The sequence below is a fragment of the Hetaerina americana genome, unplaced genomic scaffold (genome assembly GCF_022747635.1).
Source record: "Hetaerina americana unplaced genomic scaffold, ioHetAmer1.1.p SCAF_12, whole genome shotgun sequence".
Lineage (NCBI taxonomy): Eukaryota > Metazoa > Arthropoda > Insecta > Odonata > Calopterygidae > Hetaerina > Hetaerina americana.
In genome coordinates this window covers 13,658,760-13,677,790 of record NW_027286292.1, presented here as the reverse complement: position 1 = coordinate 13,677,790, position 19,031 = coordinate 13,658,760, and the positions used below count along the sequence as shown (strand labels likewise).

The 19,031-nt window shown below is 39.2% G+C and overlaps 1 protein-coding gene across 1 annotated transcript in view; it reads left to right on the top strand.

Annotated features, from left to right (window-relative positions):
• LOC139685698 (cell adhesion molecule Dscam2-like) overlaps window positions 1-19,031 on the top strand; it is a 523,226-nt gene that overhangs the window by 343,667 nt on the left and 160,528 nt on the right. The window contains exon 19 of the mRNA XM_071582700.1: window positions 11,002-11,183. Coding sequence (XP_071438801.1) covers window positions 11,002-11,183 — 182 coding nt within the window. The remainder of the gene's footprint in view (window positions 1-11,001; window positions 11,184-19,031) is intronic.

The following is a 19,031-nucleotide window of genomic DNA, read 5'->3' as shown; positions in this document are numbered from 1 at the left end:
GAAGCAGCTGCCCGGTGTGCGACGTAGAATGATCTGCCGGGCAAGAATGACTGTAGGGACTTCGTTAAGTGTGTCGGGAGGGGCAAGTTGCCTATTTTGAAAATCAAGCCCTTTGACCACACCCGATCGAAGGCTGCTTCAAGGTCGAGAAATACAGCCTGTGGTGTCCTCAGTCAGCCATAAAATTTGGTGGGATGTTGCAGTTCTTGGATGAAATCCCGTCTGCTCCGGGATTATTAGGTCTTTTTCCTCAATGAATTTGCTCAAGCGGTTTTTTATGGCCGTCTCTAATAGTTTCCCAGAGGTGTTAAGCAGGCTTATTGGGCGATATGAGGATAGATTTCTGGGGGTTTTGAGTGGCTGTAGTAGCATGATGATCTTTGCAAGCTTGTAACGGTGTGGGACATGCCCCAGCTGGATTGCTGCGCTAAATAAGGAGTCCAGGTTTGGAGAACTCCCTTTGGCAATTTCTTCAGCACCTTGTTCGTGATTCCGTCCGGCCCTGCCGCTCCCTTGGTCCGCAGGGCGCGGATGTAGCCGCTTACCTCCTCGACTGAGATTTGGTCAGCTTTGCTTAAAGGGGCGTGCTGGAGGTTTTGCCAGCACTCTTCGACTATTCCCTCGATAGGTGATTTCACGTTGTTGGAGAAGCGTTCCCAGAGGATATCTGCAAAGAGCTGGCTCTTTTCCTCGTCTGAGGAGAAGGTGTGATCCCCGTGGCTGAGTGGTTGCGCCGCTTTTGTGGGAGACTTTAGGGCGCGAACCATACTCCAGATTGAGCCGTCCTCAGTGACCAGTTCCGAGGCGGTTTTATTCCATTCCTTCGCCGGTGTTCTCTTAGCAGTCCGCGTACTTTGTTTCGGAGGGCGGTGAATCGTATGCGGTTTTCTCTGCTACGGTCGTGGTTACGCTACTGGTTGGTCATAACAATGTTTGACAAATCTAGCCCCCCTCCGCTAAACTCGATCTAATTCCGAAATCAAATTTATCTTTTGAGGATGCCATAAACTGGCAGCATACTCTAGGTGGGGCCTGACTAGGGAGGGAAAACATCGTCCCTTCACTTTTTCGTCACATTACCCAGCACTCTTTTTACAAATCCCAATTTTTTATTACCACGACCGCATTTCTCCCGCGTGTACTTTCCCCAGGACAGATCGTGAGCGATTGTTACACCCAAGTATTTAAAGGAATCTACTCTCGCGATTTCTCTTTGTTTCACTTTGTAACCTATTGGGTGGGAATTACTCCTTTCCCAAAAATGTATTACTACGCATTTTTTTCAAATTTAGTTCCAATTGCCATGCATCGCACCAAGTCAGAATTGCATCTAGGTCGTTAGCAAACGCGACTCTGTCTTCGCGACTTCGAATGTCCCCATAAATCACCGCATCGTCGGCAAAAAGACGAAGCCTGCTATTAACCACGGTACTGAGGTCATTTATGTAAATAACATTTGAAACATCAAAACTTGTAACTATAGAAAATTTATCAAATAGTCAAGTAATGATTTAATTTAAAAAACATAACTCAACTGTCTTATGAATAAGACAGTTGGTCATTGGATCGTCAATTTTACCACTCTCCATCACCAGCCTAAGCGTGAAAGGCTTCGAAACGAAGACAGTTGATTCATACTTAGAGGAAACAAATGATTTTTTTAGACAATTAGTGTGGATGGTACTTTCACGAAATAAATCAAGCCCTTTTACTCAAAACTGAAAAATATATGGTTACTGTAGTCTAAAACGGCGCAGTCGATTGATACTAAGAGATACGTAATTCCTTCAAAAATAGGAATCCAAAATGGATCCTCTCTCCATCTTCATTTCCTAAGTAATTTTTATTTGAATGCACTCATATTTCATTCAGTTCCCTGATACGCAAATGCGAATAAGAGAGAGAATCATTCATTACTATCAAGAATGAGCCTTTTTCCCGTTCATGATGATTGTTTCTCGCTTGAAGTCATATGTTATCCGTTTAATTGTAAGAAAGTTCGAAAAAATATATTCCAAAAGATCTTTCTGCTAGATGGCTAAGGTGGGATTATATAAATAATGTGTAAACTTAGAGCACCTTTAATACAATCCAATTGAAAAGAGTTACAATTCGATGAAAGGTGCTTTAAGGAGAAATATTTACGCACTAGGTGAGAGTAATTGAAGTTTTATTTCAAAGGTAGGTTTAGAATTTACTGTTTAAATATAAAAATTTCTCGTTTATCAAAAGACGATATCTTTCTGGAGATTAATTTCATAACATTACTTTTAGTATTCATTCACGGATGGCATGGAATGACAAACTATAATTGTGGCAGGTTTCTTAACTGCATGAGCATCCTAGGGAAAAGTTCATGTGATAAATAGGGGCAAATAATCAGTTTTTAAAAAACGGACGCTAAATATGAATCAAAAGATTCTTTATACTTAATGGATACAAGCAATGTAGCTCCCTATATCGTGAAAGCAATACTGGTCCATTCCATTCACTCGTAGATATCAAGTATACATTAGAGGACGTTTCAACGGTTTCCCATATATCGTGGAAATTCTCTTATCGTGCAGTTCTCTCCACATATATGTCGTCATGGTACCACTGGGTGACTGACGAGGAAATAGATTGCTTCCACATGAGATCAGATACATTTTGCCCATGAGATTTTCTCTCATGGGATTCCCCGAAATGTTCACCGACTGCCAAAACGGGCGAATATTAACCGTCCCGGGCGAGTCAAGTCTCACCTTTACCGGTAATTGTGCATAAGGAACGTAAAGCATTGAAAGAAAGAAACATGGATGAAGTGAAAGTATGGTTTGCGAGAAGGAGAACTTAAAACTAGGAATAAAATATGTAGCAGTCCCATCACTTCGTGAACATTCGTTCTGCGCGGTCGTGTATGTAGTCACAAAGCATATCCCGCCAACAATATTTCCTCACAATTTTAAAAGTACCATTTGTGGAAGGTTGCAGTACCAAATAGGTGTGTTCCAATGGAAAGAGTTGCTGCTTGAATTTATAATCTTTTACTATTCACATGGTTTTATTGACGTGGTTCGAGGAAAGGTCTTTTTACCGAGACTGCTTTAGTCAGGTAAAATGCTTTAAATCCTCCCATGGAAGATGCACAGCAAATACCTTTTACTCCCTACTTCCTATCTCTTATTACTATTACCTATCGGTTCAGTTAGGTTTCTTATAGACACATCATACTAAATGGCACAGCGATAGTTCTCTTGTCCTTCCTAGCAAAACAACGGCATTCAACCTCACGATAGATCCTTTCTCAGCTCCGTATACTTCATTCCGTCAAGCCTCCCAATCATATCCCTGCCCCTTCTGTAGTTGCTTTACATTCTCCCTTCCAGGACAGCCTTCAACATTGCATTGCCAGTCAAAACGCTCTCATCCATCTTTCTTGTCTCGTTTCCATTTCTTCCGACAGTCCTCTCTTCTTTCCCACCATATTACTTTTGTCTTTATTTTCCTTTCAGTCCACTTCACGTTTTCCAACCTCCACACCAGAATATGGCTGCGTAGATTTTCGCGGCGGTGGCTTGAAGAATTCTGCATGTCCGGGTTTTCACCGCGTTGTTGTTTGAAGCCGACAACAGTTTCGCCGAAGTTTCATCCGGCGTCTTCAGGTCGAAGATGAGGGACTCAGATTTTGGCCGTCCTTATATAGGTGGTCCCGTCCAAGTGCTGCTCTCTGATTGGTCCTTTTTCGGAGGACTCTCTTCCACGCGTTGTGGAGATGGTAGCCTTCATCTCTATTGAAATTCGCCGGGTTTTTGGCTATCTCAATAGCTTCTCTGATTAGGCGTGGGTAATATCTACTTTCTTTACTTATGATTGTAGCGTCATGGAATAGAATATCATGGCCGGGTTCACTCCATTTATGCTCGGAGATGGCCGAGAGGTGAAACTGTTTGTTCGTAGTAGCCCGGAGGTGTTCTTTCATCCGAACTTTCATAGCTCGGCATGTTTCCCCGATGTAGGCTTTCCCACATGAACACGGTACTTGATAGACCCCTTCATATAGGTCTTTCGAGATTTTGTCCTTCGGTCCGGGGAGCGCGTCCGCTATTTTCTTGGTGCAGTTGAATCTTGTCACCACGTCGTGCTTTTTAAGGATTCTGGCTATCTTCTCGGATGTTCCGGATACGAAGGGGATAGTCGCGTATGCCTTTGGGTCCGGTTCCGTCTGCTTGATTGACTTGTCAGAATCTCGTCTTCGCCTTTCTTCCCTGGCGGTCCTTTTTAGGACCATATCGTTCCGATAGCCGTTTTGTTTTAGTGCTCTCAGGAGATGTTTCTTTTCAGTCAGCAAAGAATCGGCGTCAGAGATTTCATACGCTCTGTGAACTAGTGTGTCCACCAAAGATGTCTTTTGGAGCGGATGGTGGTGAGAGGTTGCGTTTAGATAACGGTCGGTGTGCGTCTTCTTTCTGTAAACAGCATGTCCCAGCTTCCCACAACACAAAGAAGAGTTGTGGGAAGCTGGGACATGCTGTTTACAGAAAGAAGACGCACACCGACCGTTATCTAAACGCAACCTCTCACCACCATCCGCTCCAAAAGACATCTTTGGTGGACACACTAGTTCACAGAGCGTATGAAATCTCTGACGCCGATTCTTTGCTGACTGAAAAGAAACATCTCCTGAGAGCACTAAAACAAAACGGCTATCGGAACGATATGGTCCTAAAAAGGACCGCCAGGGAAGAAAGGCGAAGACGAGATTCTGACAAGTCAATCAAGCAGACGGAACCGGACCCAAAGGCATACGCGACTATCCCCTTCGTATCCGGAACATCCGAGAAGATAGCCAGAATCCTTAAAAAGCACGACGTGGTGACAAGATTCAACTGCACCAAGAAAATAGCGGACGCGCTCCCCGGACCGAAGGACAAAATCTCGAAAGACCTATATGAAGGGGTCTATCAAGTACCGTGTTCATGTGGGAAAGCCTACATCGGGGAAACATGCCGAGCTATGAAAGTTCGGATGAAAGAACACCTCCGGGCTACTACGAACAAACAGTTTCACCTCTCGGCCATCTCCGAGCATAAATGGAGTGAACCCGGCCATGATATTCTATTCCATGACGCTACAATCATAAGTAAAGAAAGTAGATATTACCCACGCCTAATCAGAGAAGCTATTGAGATAGCCAAAAACCCGGCGAATTTCAATAGAGATGAAGGCTACCATCTCCACAACGCGTGGAAGAGAGTCCTCCGAAAAAGGACCAATCAGAGAGCAGCACTTGGACGGGACCACCTATATAAGGACGGCCAAAATCTGAGTCCCTCATCTTCGACCTGAAGACGCCGGATGAAACTTCGGCGAAACTGTTGTCGGCTTCAAACAACAACGCGGTGAAAACCCGGACATGCAGAATTCTTCTCCACACCAGAATTTCAAATGCCTCCAATCTATGCCTTTCATACTGTTTCAGTGACCATGATTCCGCTACATATCAAAGCTTTCACAAGACTTGTCTTAGCATCCTAACTAATATTCCCTGTCATTAACTCCCTCCTAGTGAAAACGTAAAGCAATAGTTCTCCTTATGTACCGACTACTTGTCCCATCCCGGTCAAAAACACTTCTGAGATAGGTGTAGTGTTCCATATTCTCCAGTTTTAGCCCTCCTATTTTAACGTTTAGCTTAGTATACCACATCGTAGTAAACCTCATAACCCTTTTTTCTTGCATTTTTTGTTATCCCATACCTATCGCACTGACATTTTACCAGGTATGTCCTGAAAGTAATGTCGGTGATTTTATTGTGACGCGCCTGTTCGTCGGACTGCGATTGGATCGATTGAAACTGATAGTGAGGGAACTCAACTCAGCAGCATTCTATCGCTCAGTGAGTTCCGCGCATCCGAAGAGAGGGAACGGGCCTGTCTGTGAAAGTTGTTCTCTGATCTTGTGCAAGTGAAAATGTAGCGCTCGTAAGAACAAAGATTTGCGATCAAACTTATCGTGAAACTTGGAAAGGCCGTTACGGAAACTGTTTCTATGATTTAGACTGCTTGCAAAGAAGATTACCTGTGAGATCGGCAAGTGTTTTGTTGTCACAAGGCCCTTTTGGAAGGCCGGGAAGAGGTCGACGAAGTGGACGGCGACGGACGACCCCTCATGACCACAACGGCCGAAAATTTGACGTAAGTGAGGGAACTGTTGTAATCAGACAAACGATTAAATGTTATTTCAATGGCCGACTTGTTAAACATTTCGAAAACTCAAGTTTATGCGATCGTTACGAACTATATCCTAGTGCGGAAGGTGTGCGTAAAGTTGGTTTCAAAAGTGCTCACTGATGACCAAAAGTCACGCCCCGTTGAAACGTGCCAAGAAACCTCGACATGTGTAGACGTGATCCCAAATGTTGGGAAAACGTCATTGCAGGCTCCGCTCGACATATTTCTGTTCCCACGTCTCAATATACCCCTGAAAGGCAATCGTTTCGGGACCATGGACGAGGTGAAAGCCACTTGCACCACAGCAGACTTTCCGAAGGAGGCCGACGCAATCGGGAGCTGGAAGTCCCACCGGAGCCGATGTGTCGACACATAAGGAGCCTATTCTATAATATTTTAAAACACTTTTAACGAAATATTTAATAAATAATTTTCAATAGACTTGCTGACATTACTTTCAGGACAAACTTTGAAATACGTTCAGCTCTACTTGCAACAACATTATTGAATGACGAACTAAAGCTTGGTGTTCTGCAAACCAAACTGTTTTCATGAGCTCTCCACCGACCCTCATTCCTATCTTCAGTTCTTCCCATTCTTCTTTCACAATTTCCTCCACAGTCGTATATATATATATATATATATATATATATATATATATATATATATATATATATATATATATATGTTGAACATCATATAGTGATAATGGACACCCCTGTCCTACTCCACTTTCTCACACTGCCCATCCGCCACTCGGACCGGGGCCGTCTAAGACATAATGAGGTTGTGGATAATTCTCATATCCCTCCAATCTGCATCTAATTCTGCAATATGCTAATGCTAATATCCAATTGGTTACTAAGACCATCGGCAATCATGAGCTGGTGATTAGCTCGGCCGATAAATGCTCCACGATAGTTCTCATTACTGCAGGCTGAATTAAAGAAGCAAACTGAAAAAATAATCTGAAACACCTTCATAAAAGCCCATGCCATTTCACCATAACTTGAAATTTCAAGCACAAATTATCTCCTTTCTCAAGAAAAAAGGCCCTTTAAAAGGTGTCGCTAATCTCCACAATCCAGTAGTAATATTTTCATTTTCATTAAAGTAGTCCACGCAATGTTCACCTTTGTAACGTCCAACATAAATGTAAAACCAAAAATTCAGAATTTATTGTTTTTATCCAGTCACTCCCAGATGGCTATATTACTCTGCCACTTCAAGTGTCTTTTGATCTATTCTCTATCATCCAACGTGAAAAATATACCAATCCCTCAACCTTCTCCTCTAAATCTCTCTTCTTCGGGACATTCAAATCACCATAGCTACAGAGACGCTTCCATTTGCATGTAATGCATTCACTCTAATGGTTTCCTATTTCTCCGCCACTATCTACCTAAAAACCCTATTTTTACACATTCCCAGCACTAAAGCTTTTCCGCATATCTCTCATTTATTTCTAACTTACAGTTTTCTGTTCATCTGTTATAATCATTACATCTGTTCTGTGCAATGTGAAGTAGATCAAGCACTTCCTTCGTTAACCCTTACTCTACCTTCTCTAGCAGGTCTACCGGTTACCAAACACGCTTCTGTCAACATTGTTTCTTTTATGACGCATCAGAAATCGCCTATGTTACTCCCCCAGTCACCGTTTATGCTCAAAATTCTTTGGGTGGGTGTGAATTTATCTTCTGGTCTCATGATCTGAACCAGGCTTAAATCTTATCCCCCAAGCAATAATGTGCACTTTCCCATCAACTGCTCCTCCTGACACACTACCCTTGGACCCGCTTTCTCCCCTTCCTCCTCCCACAACTACTCTGTCCTCTCGCCCCATCGCTCATGGCCTCAGTCTTCTAACCACCCTTGAAAATGGTTGTTGTGTTACCGAAATAGTCAATTTAGGGTCTAGTGCTAGGTTTTCAATAAAGGTTTAGTGTTAGGCTTATGTTTCGTGTTTCGTCACAACAAGTAAGCACACAACTATTATAAAAATAAAAGAAAATCTAGATAAAATACAAAGAATAAAACATTTCGGTCACCGGCTCAGTATGGATTCAACTGAATATATGCATTCATTTAACTATAATTTAGGTTCCATATTCCCCGTATTAAAGAAATACGCGCCTACCTCAAAAAATAGTTCAGCATCTAAGGAAACAGCGAGTTGGCTACCTACCTCTTACCAAAGCACCCCGTAATGTTACAAACGCTCAGCTAATCTAAGCAAACTTTATCAGCAGAGTTTTTCCCTCATTCATAAAAGAAAACAAGACAACTCAGTTAGGTATTCAGTGTCGCAACCTGAAACTAAGCGATACAAAATGTCCAAATGTTTGTCCCATTACCCTTTCACAAGTTCAAACGCAATTTGAGTAACGTTTGCATGCAATACCCGACAATTATTCTGAAGCTTATGATTGTCATTTTCATTTGCTTTAACCTACTAATTGCAACACACAACTTAAAGCCATCAATTACTACGAGGGACATCCGGAAAGTAGTACCCGTTCGTGCCGCATGAAGTGCTGACGACGCGAGTAGCCGCTGGACGAGGTCAGATAGCTTCAGTGGCTTGTCTGCCTTCTCTGAGCCAAGTTGCGTGACGCTAGCATTGCCTGTGTTGTTTCTGTGATTGTTTACAATGTTTAAAAAAATTGAGAACGCCGCCAGTTGTGAAGTGAGGGCAGTGATTAAATTCCTCAATGCAAGAAACGTTCGCCCATGTGATATTCATCGCCAATTAAAGGAGGTGTATGGAGACAATGTAATGGACGAGTCGTCTGTTCGGCGGTGGTGTCGCAACTTCAACATGGGGAGGGGGAACACACACGACGATGAGCGTTCGGAGAGACCGTCTGTCATTACAGACCAACTGGTGAGCTCAGTTGACGAATTCGTGAGGAACGATCGGCGCGTCACAATTGATGACATCTGTGAGCATTTTCCCAATGTTTCTCGAACAATTGTTCATGAAATTGTTAAACACCATCTGCATTATGCAAAAATTTGTGCAAGATGGGTCCCTCGCGTATCTCAATGAGCTGGCGGCGAAGGACTATGCAGCAGGAATACAGAAACTTGTCACACGTTATGACAAATGCCTTAATTTGCTTGGAGATTATGTTGAGAAGTAGTTTAAAGTATCCTCTTTCAAATAAAATTTTTTATGTTTGTTAATATATACTTTTGTCTCTTTATTTCACGAACGGGTACTACTTTCCGGATGACCCTCGTATCATTATCCTGCTAAACTCTCTCTCCCAGAACCCCATTCACTCTCACTCTCGGACTCACGGAGCAATCAAATACGCCTACATTACTCTCTCGGTACTACACAATCCACCATTCAATGGACCACCAATCGAGAGCCAAAATTAAGGCTCGCCACCAGCTGACCGCACAATGTCTACGCCTGAATTGAACTGAATATCGATATATAAATAAAATAGATTAATTCTCATTCATCATTCCACATCACTTCAATCCATTTGCACTCTTCATTAGTGAATAGTGCAAATGGAATTAACCCTCTCCCCTTATCCATACCCTCTCGCCTCATCAAAGCCTCAATTTCAGAAAGATATGTGTATCACAAGCTTGATAGTCCTTAGCTTTTCCTTTGACGAAATCATTCCAATTCTCACTCATTATCATATGCGGATCGTCGGTTGCACATTTAAATTAAGCATTGTGCCTTGTTGTAATACTCTTCAGCCAGAATGAATGTCATACCCTAAAATAAAGTTTTTCTCATACGATTGGAACTTATTTGCCTCATCTTGAAACTACCACAAATAATGTCAAATATGGAGATTCCGATACGAGATTCCACGGCACTTCTTTTACTATTTATCATTCCCATGAGAGGTAATTTATATTTTTAGTGCAAATTTAAGCATGATATAGATAGAGATTGTGTCTTTCCAATTTTCAGTGGTACCGTTGAACAGATAATATATTGTTTATAATATTTAGGGATTACTATTAATTTGTCCTACTTTATAATGTACAATCTCATACTTAATTTTTCCTTTGTTGACTTGCATTTGTTTGCGATTAAACTCGCCATTTTATGCTTCAACGGCAATATTTACCTATTCATAGCAATTCAAATTTGTTCCTCAAAATGTAGGCCTTGTATTGTATTTTGATGTGCAACACCACATAGCAGGGATAAATATTTTAATACCATGGTCTAGACATGCATGCGAAAGTAAACACACGAATGAGCTAATGGGTTAATCAAACCTTAGTGAGGGCTCGGTTGTGATGAAAATACTCCCGTCCTCTTAATTATCATTTAGCTGACGCTGCCATGGGTTACTGCTTCCAATTGTGTGAACGACAGAACATCCAATTGGCCGTGGGTGGAAAACTTTTTCGGTAGATTTCGTTATTAAGGGAGGTCGCCAACAGCTATTTGCACTCCTAGGGATATATAATTACATAAAAATTTGCGCAATTATGGATAAAGGGAATTTCGATCGGGCAATGCTCAAGGAATGAATACGTCTTCTATTATTCTATGAAATTTATTTCAAAATTTCTCCTTTTAACTGCATTACCATGGGTACTACACGCTTTCTCTGTTGACACACTCATTCACGCTTAAAAAGAGCATTTTTATCAATTTATTAAAAGAAAAGTATAATTTAGTGTTTGAGTAAGTATGAAAAAGATTCAAATTGTGCACCGATTGTATTGAAATGATTATTTTTATTCATACGCATTCATTTCGCCTAATTTTCACTATATTTTCCCTCCTTTCGCCCGGCAGAGTGTCCATGGGAAACAACCAGTACAACTTCACCACGGTTCCGTGGCAGGCAAGCGGGAAAGCTGACTGCCGGCTGGAATCGCTCAAGAAGTTTGCAAAGTACGGAATTGTGGTCCAAGCGTTCAACAGCAAGGGAGCGGGCCCCATGTCGGAAGAGGTGGTGGCCCAGACACTGGAGGATGGTGAGTATATGATGGGCCGGGCATTTCTGGTGGCATGTGGTTAGAGAGGAGGGAGAAAAGGAGGGAAGGGTGGGAGAGGTGCCCCTGTCACTCGGTCGTCCGCGCCTTGAACGGCTTTCCCTCACCTCCCACACACAATTCACCCATGTGTGCAGATGGAGAGAGACTCTTGCGGTCGTGGTGATTCCCAATCGGATGCGATGCATGACTGCGCACTACGCCTTTTTCCCTCCACTCCCACGGAGAAACAGCGGAGTTCCAATTAAAACTGGAAAATATGATTCTGCAAATTTTCCGTCTCGAATGCACATACATTTAAGCGTGCAGCACAACCCCTGAACCTGCAATAACTATTATTTGAAGTTTAACGCATTCATTATTGATTGCTACAGAATAAAGTTAAATGAAACATATAGGAGAATATTATACAGTTTTAATTGTATGTTTTTTACATGGCATTGACCAAATATGATATTTTAAGCAATGTTTAAGTAACAAAATGGGTTCAATGAACATGAATGTCACTCATTTGAGGCATTCTTATGGTAAAAATTTACCATCTCACAATTAAAAATATACAAACTTCAGGCATTGAGCACGTGCCTTAAAACAAAAAAAATTACCCTTGTCCCATGACCCTGTTGAATTTTGCAATGCCGAGGAACGAAAATAACGGAAATTGTTTAATATTCACCCATAAATCCATGTATGTGTGTGTGTTATGCATGTGAAGTGACATTGAAAATTTTAATATCCAATGATTATGAAATACCCGTCATTGAATGTTTTATCAAAGCGTGTTCGAATTACAACTTTCAAATAAGGGACTTAAAAGTAAAATGGTGTGAGTTATGAGAAATATTAAGTGTATCTCTGCTATAAGTGCACGAAACCCAGCTAAATAAAAGGTAGGATAGGTATTGCAACTAAATTCCTTATAGTATCAGTTATTAAATTTTAGGCGGATCTCGTCTCTTCGCTATTTATTAATTCAAATTGTACCCTAACATTGGCTAATTTTAACTTTAACATCAGAATAAACCCAATCAATTCATCAACTGATCATAAGAACTGTACGATAACGTAACAAGTTCAATGGTATAGCATAGCATTGGTGATGTTCATTGGTTTTGCATAGATCCAGTTACACTTGATAGCAATTTAAAAAGTTCACCAAGTGAAATGAAAGATTTTGTTTGATGATCGCTTCCTTCGTAAAACTAGTCAGCCGTTTCGGGAAAATTTGTACGGCAAATTTTTGTACGTTAATTTATTAAATAAATGAACTGAAATATTTCCAGAATAATTGGGTCAAGAATTATTAATTCTTAATTGTATTTAAATAAGTGAAACATATGTGAATACTATAGAAAATATGTTTAATTTTAGTTTTAGTAAAGATATTAAGTATGGTCATAAAATATAAAAACATTATAAATGAAAAAATAAGCTCAAGTATGTATGAACAAACGGAATCTAATGGTACAATTATTTTAAATTTCAAGAAAGAGAGAAATAGGTGATCGCACGGCTGTAATAAGAACACTTATAGATAGGAAAAAAGAATAATTGTTATCCTTTTCCCCCTCTATCAGAAGTATTATATATTAAAAAGCATTCAGACTGTGATTTCAAGAAGGCACATATTGGTCAAAAATAACATGCCTGCTGTCTCTTTATTAAAAATCTATCGCGAAAATCACATTTCAATAATTAAAGTGAAAGGCAGATTGTTAGCACATTTAATATACGAGGGTAGGCTGAAAACTAAGGCACACATGCTTGTAGACCACAGACAAAATGACCTTTAGAAGCACTCCTGGCGACATGTGGAAATAACGTTTTCCCTTAACATGCATGCACAGGTTTGAGGTGGTTTTATCCCTCCAGTGTATTTCGAGAAGCGGAAGTATGGAGACGTGTTCTAGTGCTATGTCAACGCGAGTTAAACAACGTACTGTTATTGAATTTTTAACTGCTGTAAAGTGAATCCTACTGAGATTCATCGTCGTTCAAAGGCTGTTAATTGTAGCGGTGCTGTTTATAAGTCTACTGTAAATCGATAGGTGCTAAAATTTCGTTGTTGCAACCCTGGAAAATCCAAAGCTGTTGTTGAAACACTCAGCGGACGTCCGATCACTGCCACAGACGATAAACATCGCACACTCGTCGAAGATTTGATTCAAAATGAACGGAAAATCACTCAAAAGCGTACTGTAAACCATATTGGAATATCTAAGGAAGAAATTTGTCGTATTATAAGCAAAGTGGCGTCAATAATCTTGCAACATGACAACGCTCGTCTAAATACCTCGAGCGTAACTAGAGAGACTCTGCGATACCTGGAATTTGAGCAGATTCCACGCCCTCCTTATTCCCCCATTTTTCCTCAACTCAAGAGATACCTCAACGGTAATCATTACACCTCGGACAATAAGGTGAAGGCAGCTGTCAGGTCCTGGATTCGAGAAAATTCGGAAAAGTCTTTCAGTGATGGATAGAAAAAACTTGTTACACGTTGGGGGAATTATGCTAGCCTTAACGGTGACTACGTTGAAAAATAAATAAACCATTTTTAACTGAAAAAATGTACTTTAATGTATTCGCCTGACCTTGCAATTTGTTTTTCATTGCACTCTACAGGAATTTGTACATTACCTTTCAGCCTACGCTCGTAAATAATATATCTATTTTTAACAATTGTTTTTTTGATGTGCCTAACGCGGCATCTACTATTCCGTGTGCAGTCAACACTATGATACTCTTTTGAGAAAACATATTCAACAAGTCAGGTGTATACTGGTATATAGCTCGGCAATTATCTTTTTTAAATCTTGACAAATGTAATTAAAATATTTTTCCACTACTTATATCATTTTATAATATTCCTACCCTCAACCTCGTCATGTCAACAGTCAAAGCCCCTAATTCCTACTTCTTTGGTCATCTTCCGTGCCTTCTGTTCTGCTACTGCCTCTTTTGCATTGCAAGGATTACGTAATATGACGACCGCGGAAGCATCTCTAAAATAAGCCTCAGATGATGACATACTGAAATTCACCTTAATTGCAAAAATAATGCTCGAATGCAGTAATGTTCACCTTGGCTTAATCTAATGATTTTTTGCGTAGGTGCCTCAAGCTATAGTTTTATTTTTCAATTTAAAAAAAGTAAAAATATAGAAACTACAATGAAATAATCAACTTCTCATTCTAAACGTAAGTGCTTTATTAAATGTCTCACTTTTGCATCATGGGTTCAGGTAGTTGAGAAGAAAACGAATTTTTTAAGCGAAACTGATAAAATGAATAAGGAAACAGTAGAATGAATTCAGGTTAGCACATAATTTGTTAATCATTTTTCTGTAATCATTAGGCTACAGAAAGTTCGGTGTTCATATACATTGAAAGTTTTTATACATACTTCTTGTTCTTTAGACCGCCTTTCAAATGAGAACTGCCATTACCAGGTAAACCAGTCTTTTTCAGGTTTACGGGCTAGAGGGACGGACGCAGCTTGAAGCTAACATACCATATTATCGAAATAACAGAATATAATGTTTAATAGTTTAAAATCATTTTAAAAAATTATTTCAGTTCATTATAAGAGGATAAACACAAGCGTGATTGTGAAATATCCCAATGTAGTGGCGTATCACAGTGGCGCCGATCTATTTTAAAAATTTTAAAAAGTGGTATGAATATTTATGAGTTCTTTCGCTCTTTAATGTTAGAAAAACATAATTATCAACCAATTTGTTGGGCAAATACTTCGAGAAGAAGGGTTAGTGAAGAATTCGAATCATTATGTAACATCATCATAATGAAAATTTCATTTCATAATCTTGAGTTCTGGTGAGATACGCTGTGGTTCTACTTCAATTCCAAGGAGTGAGATTTAGTGGACCATTTTCAGGGCTTCATTAGCATAAATTACAACCATGAGGGTCATTTAATAGATAGAGAGACAAATTGCTAAAACTCAAAAACGGTGTATTGGATTCTTAAAAAAAATTGAGCTATTTTTTACCATAAGGGTCCACAAAATTGATGAACCAGTTCCATCTTTCTTGTAACTTCGTAATTCCTTTGATAAAGAATTGGTAGGCCCCGAAGCGCCTTTTACACCACTTCCTTGACCTCCTCGTTGTTAAAGAATCTTTTTCTACGTAAGGCATCTTTGAGTCGTCAAAGGTAAAAACCAGATGAGATTAGGTCTGAACTGTACGCGGGAGGAAGACCTCCAAACCCAATACTTGAAGCTTAACACGGATCAGCTGGACCGTATGAAGGCGGGTGTTTTCGTGCTGAAAAAGAATACTTTTACAGGGACTCCATGGCGTTTGCTTATGATAGCTGGTCTAAGTTTTAATTCCAGCGTCTCAGAGATGTACTGGCTATTGATAGCCCGGTGACCTTCAAGAAAATATCAGTGGACAGGACCATGTGTGTCCCAAAAGATGGTCAGCTACACTTTACTCGTGGAGGGTTGAACGTTGAATATTTATGCGAACGGGAGAGGTTGCGTATTTCCACTCCAAACTCTTATCTTTTGATCTCAGGATCCGAATCTCGCCGCAATTTCAAAAAATTACTTCTTTTTACTAGTTTTCCTTTAATCAGAGTTCGGTGCCGTAAGTCTTGGTTAATGGGAAGTTTAAATTCTTTATGAGTATCATTAAGCTGCCTGGGAACCCATTTCGCACAGGTTTTTTTGTATTTTAAATGGTTATAAATGGTATTTTGAACAGTTGTAACACTTTATTGACCTTACTTAGCTATGATTATAACAGCGATTTTTCTGTTATCGCGAATACATCCATCAATCCTCAATTCCTGCGAGGGACCAGAAACGTCAACAGGACGTCCACTTCAGGGTTCATCACCCACTCCTGTTGGCCACTTTTAAACCGATCCACTTGTAAGCATTCACACGGTTCTCACTGGGTTTCTCGTATTGTATTAATATTGTTAAAATTATTTCACTTGGTTTACACCTAATGTGACTACAAACCTAATGAAAGAGCGCTGCTCTTCTTATATGCAATCTTCTAATTGACTTGGCATGGTGAACTGAAGATTTTGAGGTTATATTGACCTAAAATAATCGAGCAGCTAATGAGATATCATTCCAAGGTTACCAACTAATAAACTTGAAAAAATGTTAAAGGTTCATTGAATAGCTCTAAAATGAGAGCATTTGTTTCCTTACTCGTTGAATGACCCTCGTGTATATTGAACCAAGTTACTTGATTATAATGATGATAATCATTATAATCAAGTAACATTGATGATAATGGCCAACGCCCATTTCAAATGAGAAAAAGCGACATAAAATTTCACAAATACTTACGAAGTTAGTTATCATTTTATCGAGGAAATAGATTCTATATGCAATATTCATTGAAGAGGATTTGTCGCATTAAATGGCAAATGCATTATTTTCAAATGATAATTCTACATAGCTATTTTGTGTTAGCAACTGCACTTTCCTGTTTCTACAATCAATGCTGTGAACTTATTAACATTTCTGCGTAAAAACGATTTGATATTTACGAAAGTTTGTTAAGTGTGAACATTTTCCTGAGAAAACTGAATGAAAGCACTGATACAGGCGCATACACGTACTGTTTTGAAAATCCTCAAATTGGAAAAGAGCGTTTGCTTTTAATTAGTGCGACGAAAGAAAGCAATTGAAATATTACTATGACAAATAATACTTATCTTAGGAAAAGTCGGCATCCGTAAGATGAAAATTTTTATGAGTAATCACAGATGATTTAACTAATTTATTGATGGCTAATGTCACAACACAGCCAATTATTTAATTGTCTTGAAAAAGTGCGTTTCGGTTTGAGGGTATCTAACTAAATGGTTTGGCAAGAATTTTTGGTAGTAAAAATGATAAATTTAATTTAATGTTACGCCAACAGTGATAGTTGAGAGGATGTGATCTAATTCCATGTGAACAGAGACGGATATTTGACTTCAACTCTTTTTATGCATGTATCAGACAGTATGGATTACAGAATTAGGTGAAAAACCAGAATGGCTACGGTTTGTGACAGACATGTTTGTGCCTTAACACCCTTTTATCGTAAAAAAGATAATAAGAATGGTAAGATAGGTAAAGTAAGTCGTAATTAAACTAGAAATCGACGAGTCCGGTCAGAAAAAAATACAAATATTTAGTTCGACAATCTGTCTAAGGTTTCCTGCCATACTAACTACAGTACAAACATACTAAATATGTCTAATAATCGGATGAGACATGGTCATAGTCAAATAAAGGTAATGAAGTTTTCGAGGAAAAGAAGGCTTCCCTAAACCATGATGTTGGTGGCTCGAAGGGTATTGATGTAGATGTAGATGATGTTGCAGGACTTCAACCAGAAGAGTTAATGCCCTTCAAATCGAGGATTTTTTTATCAAAAATTAAAAAAGTAAGGTCATACAAAGTAGACCTACGTCAAGTAAATAAGCTTAAAAAATCGGAGGGATATGACCACAAAGACTTAAGTAGAGTAAGTAAGTAAAGATTTCAAGTCAATAAGAACTGGAAAACTATGTTAAAGACCATAGTTTTCTGTCTCCAAAACTTGGTCGTTGAAACAAGTTCATAAGTATAGATAGGAAGCTTTTAAGATGAAAACAAAAAAAGATAGAAGTACGAAACTCTTTAGAGGAAGAAAAAACTGCTGGGAGTAATGCAGGGATGGGGAGAAAACTGGATGCAAAAGATATTAATTGGAAATGAAATTATAATACTTAGAAAGAAGGGAAAATGATGGATAAGCGAGAGAAAAAAGGAAAAATTCATAACAATTTTAGAGAAACAACCGTGTTTTTAAAGCACTTGAAGTTAAAAAATGTTTCCTTGCGCAATATTTATGGCATTGGTCTCATGTTAGAACGATTTGAACAATAACGGTGCTTACTCAAACCATTAAAGACCCTTCACCAGTTGAATACTCTCAAGTTTAGGAATGGTCTAGACTTTATCGGCTGAAAATATGATGGCTCAGGTATATGATTTAATGCCATTACCCAGAATATATAAATTTCACGAGTATTAAGCATAGGCTTGGCCTATAATCTGCCCTCCTTCACCCCATGTAACATTGAGTTTTTCACTGAAATAATGCAATAAAATGACTTGAAAGTCTTAAATTTCACTAAGTACTACACGTTCTTTGTCGTTTATCGTAAAAACCTGTATCTTAGTTAGTTTAGTTTTAGCATATATGATCACATCTTAAAGTCATACTTGAAAATAGTTATCGGAACAAGTTCTCGTACTCTTCCGTTTCCTAAGTAATGGTTCTCTACTTTATTCCCCTTCCTAAAAGAACATTCCGCGTCCTCTAAGGATTATTAGACAAATATTATTTGATAAAACATTTCTAATCACTTCAAAATATGATAAATGCCTTCCAGCTCTTCATCACTGTTGCCTGTTGCTGTCAAATTCACTATATTTCTTTCTACAAGCCTTTATTTGTTTACCCCTACGATTTTCTTATTGAATTGGATTAATTTCCGAGCATGGTGTTTTGTGATTTCTTCCCTATTTACCTCTCTCAATATCTCTAATTGTTGTTTTATTTCATTTACACATGCCTGTTAAATCCTTCAAAATATATTTCTACATTTCAATATTTGACCACCTGTCTGATATCCAAATAGTATACTGTAATGAATTACAAATTCAAAACCATATAGGTTTGTAGCAAAAATAATGTTAGTGAATCGTTATCCTAGGCTGTGTAAGAAAATAAAGCAGAAATACTGTTTTCGAGAGAAGCAAGAGAACAAGTTTACTTGCAGAGAATAAGACCGGAGAAATGCT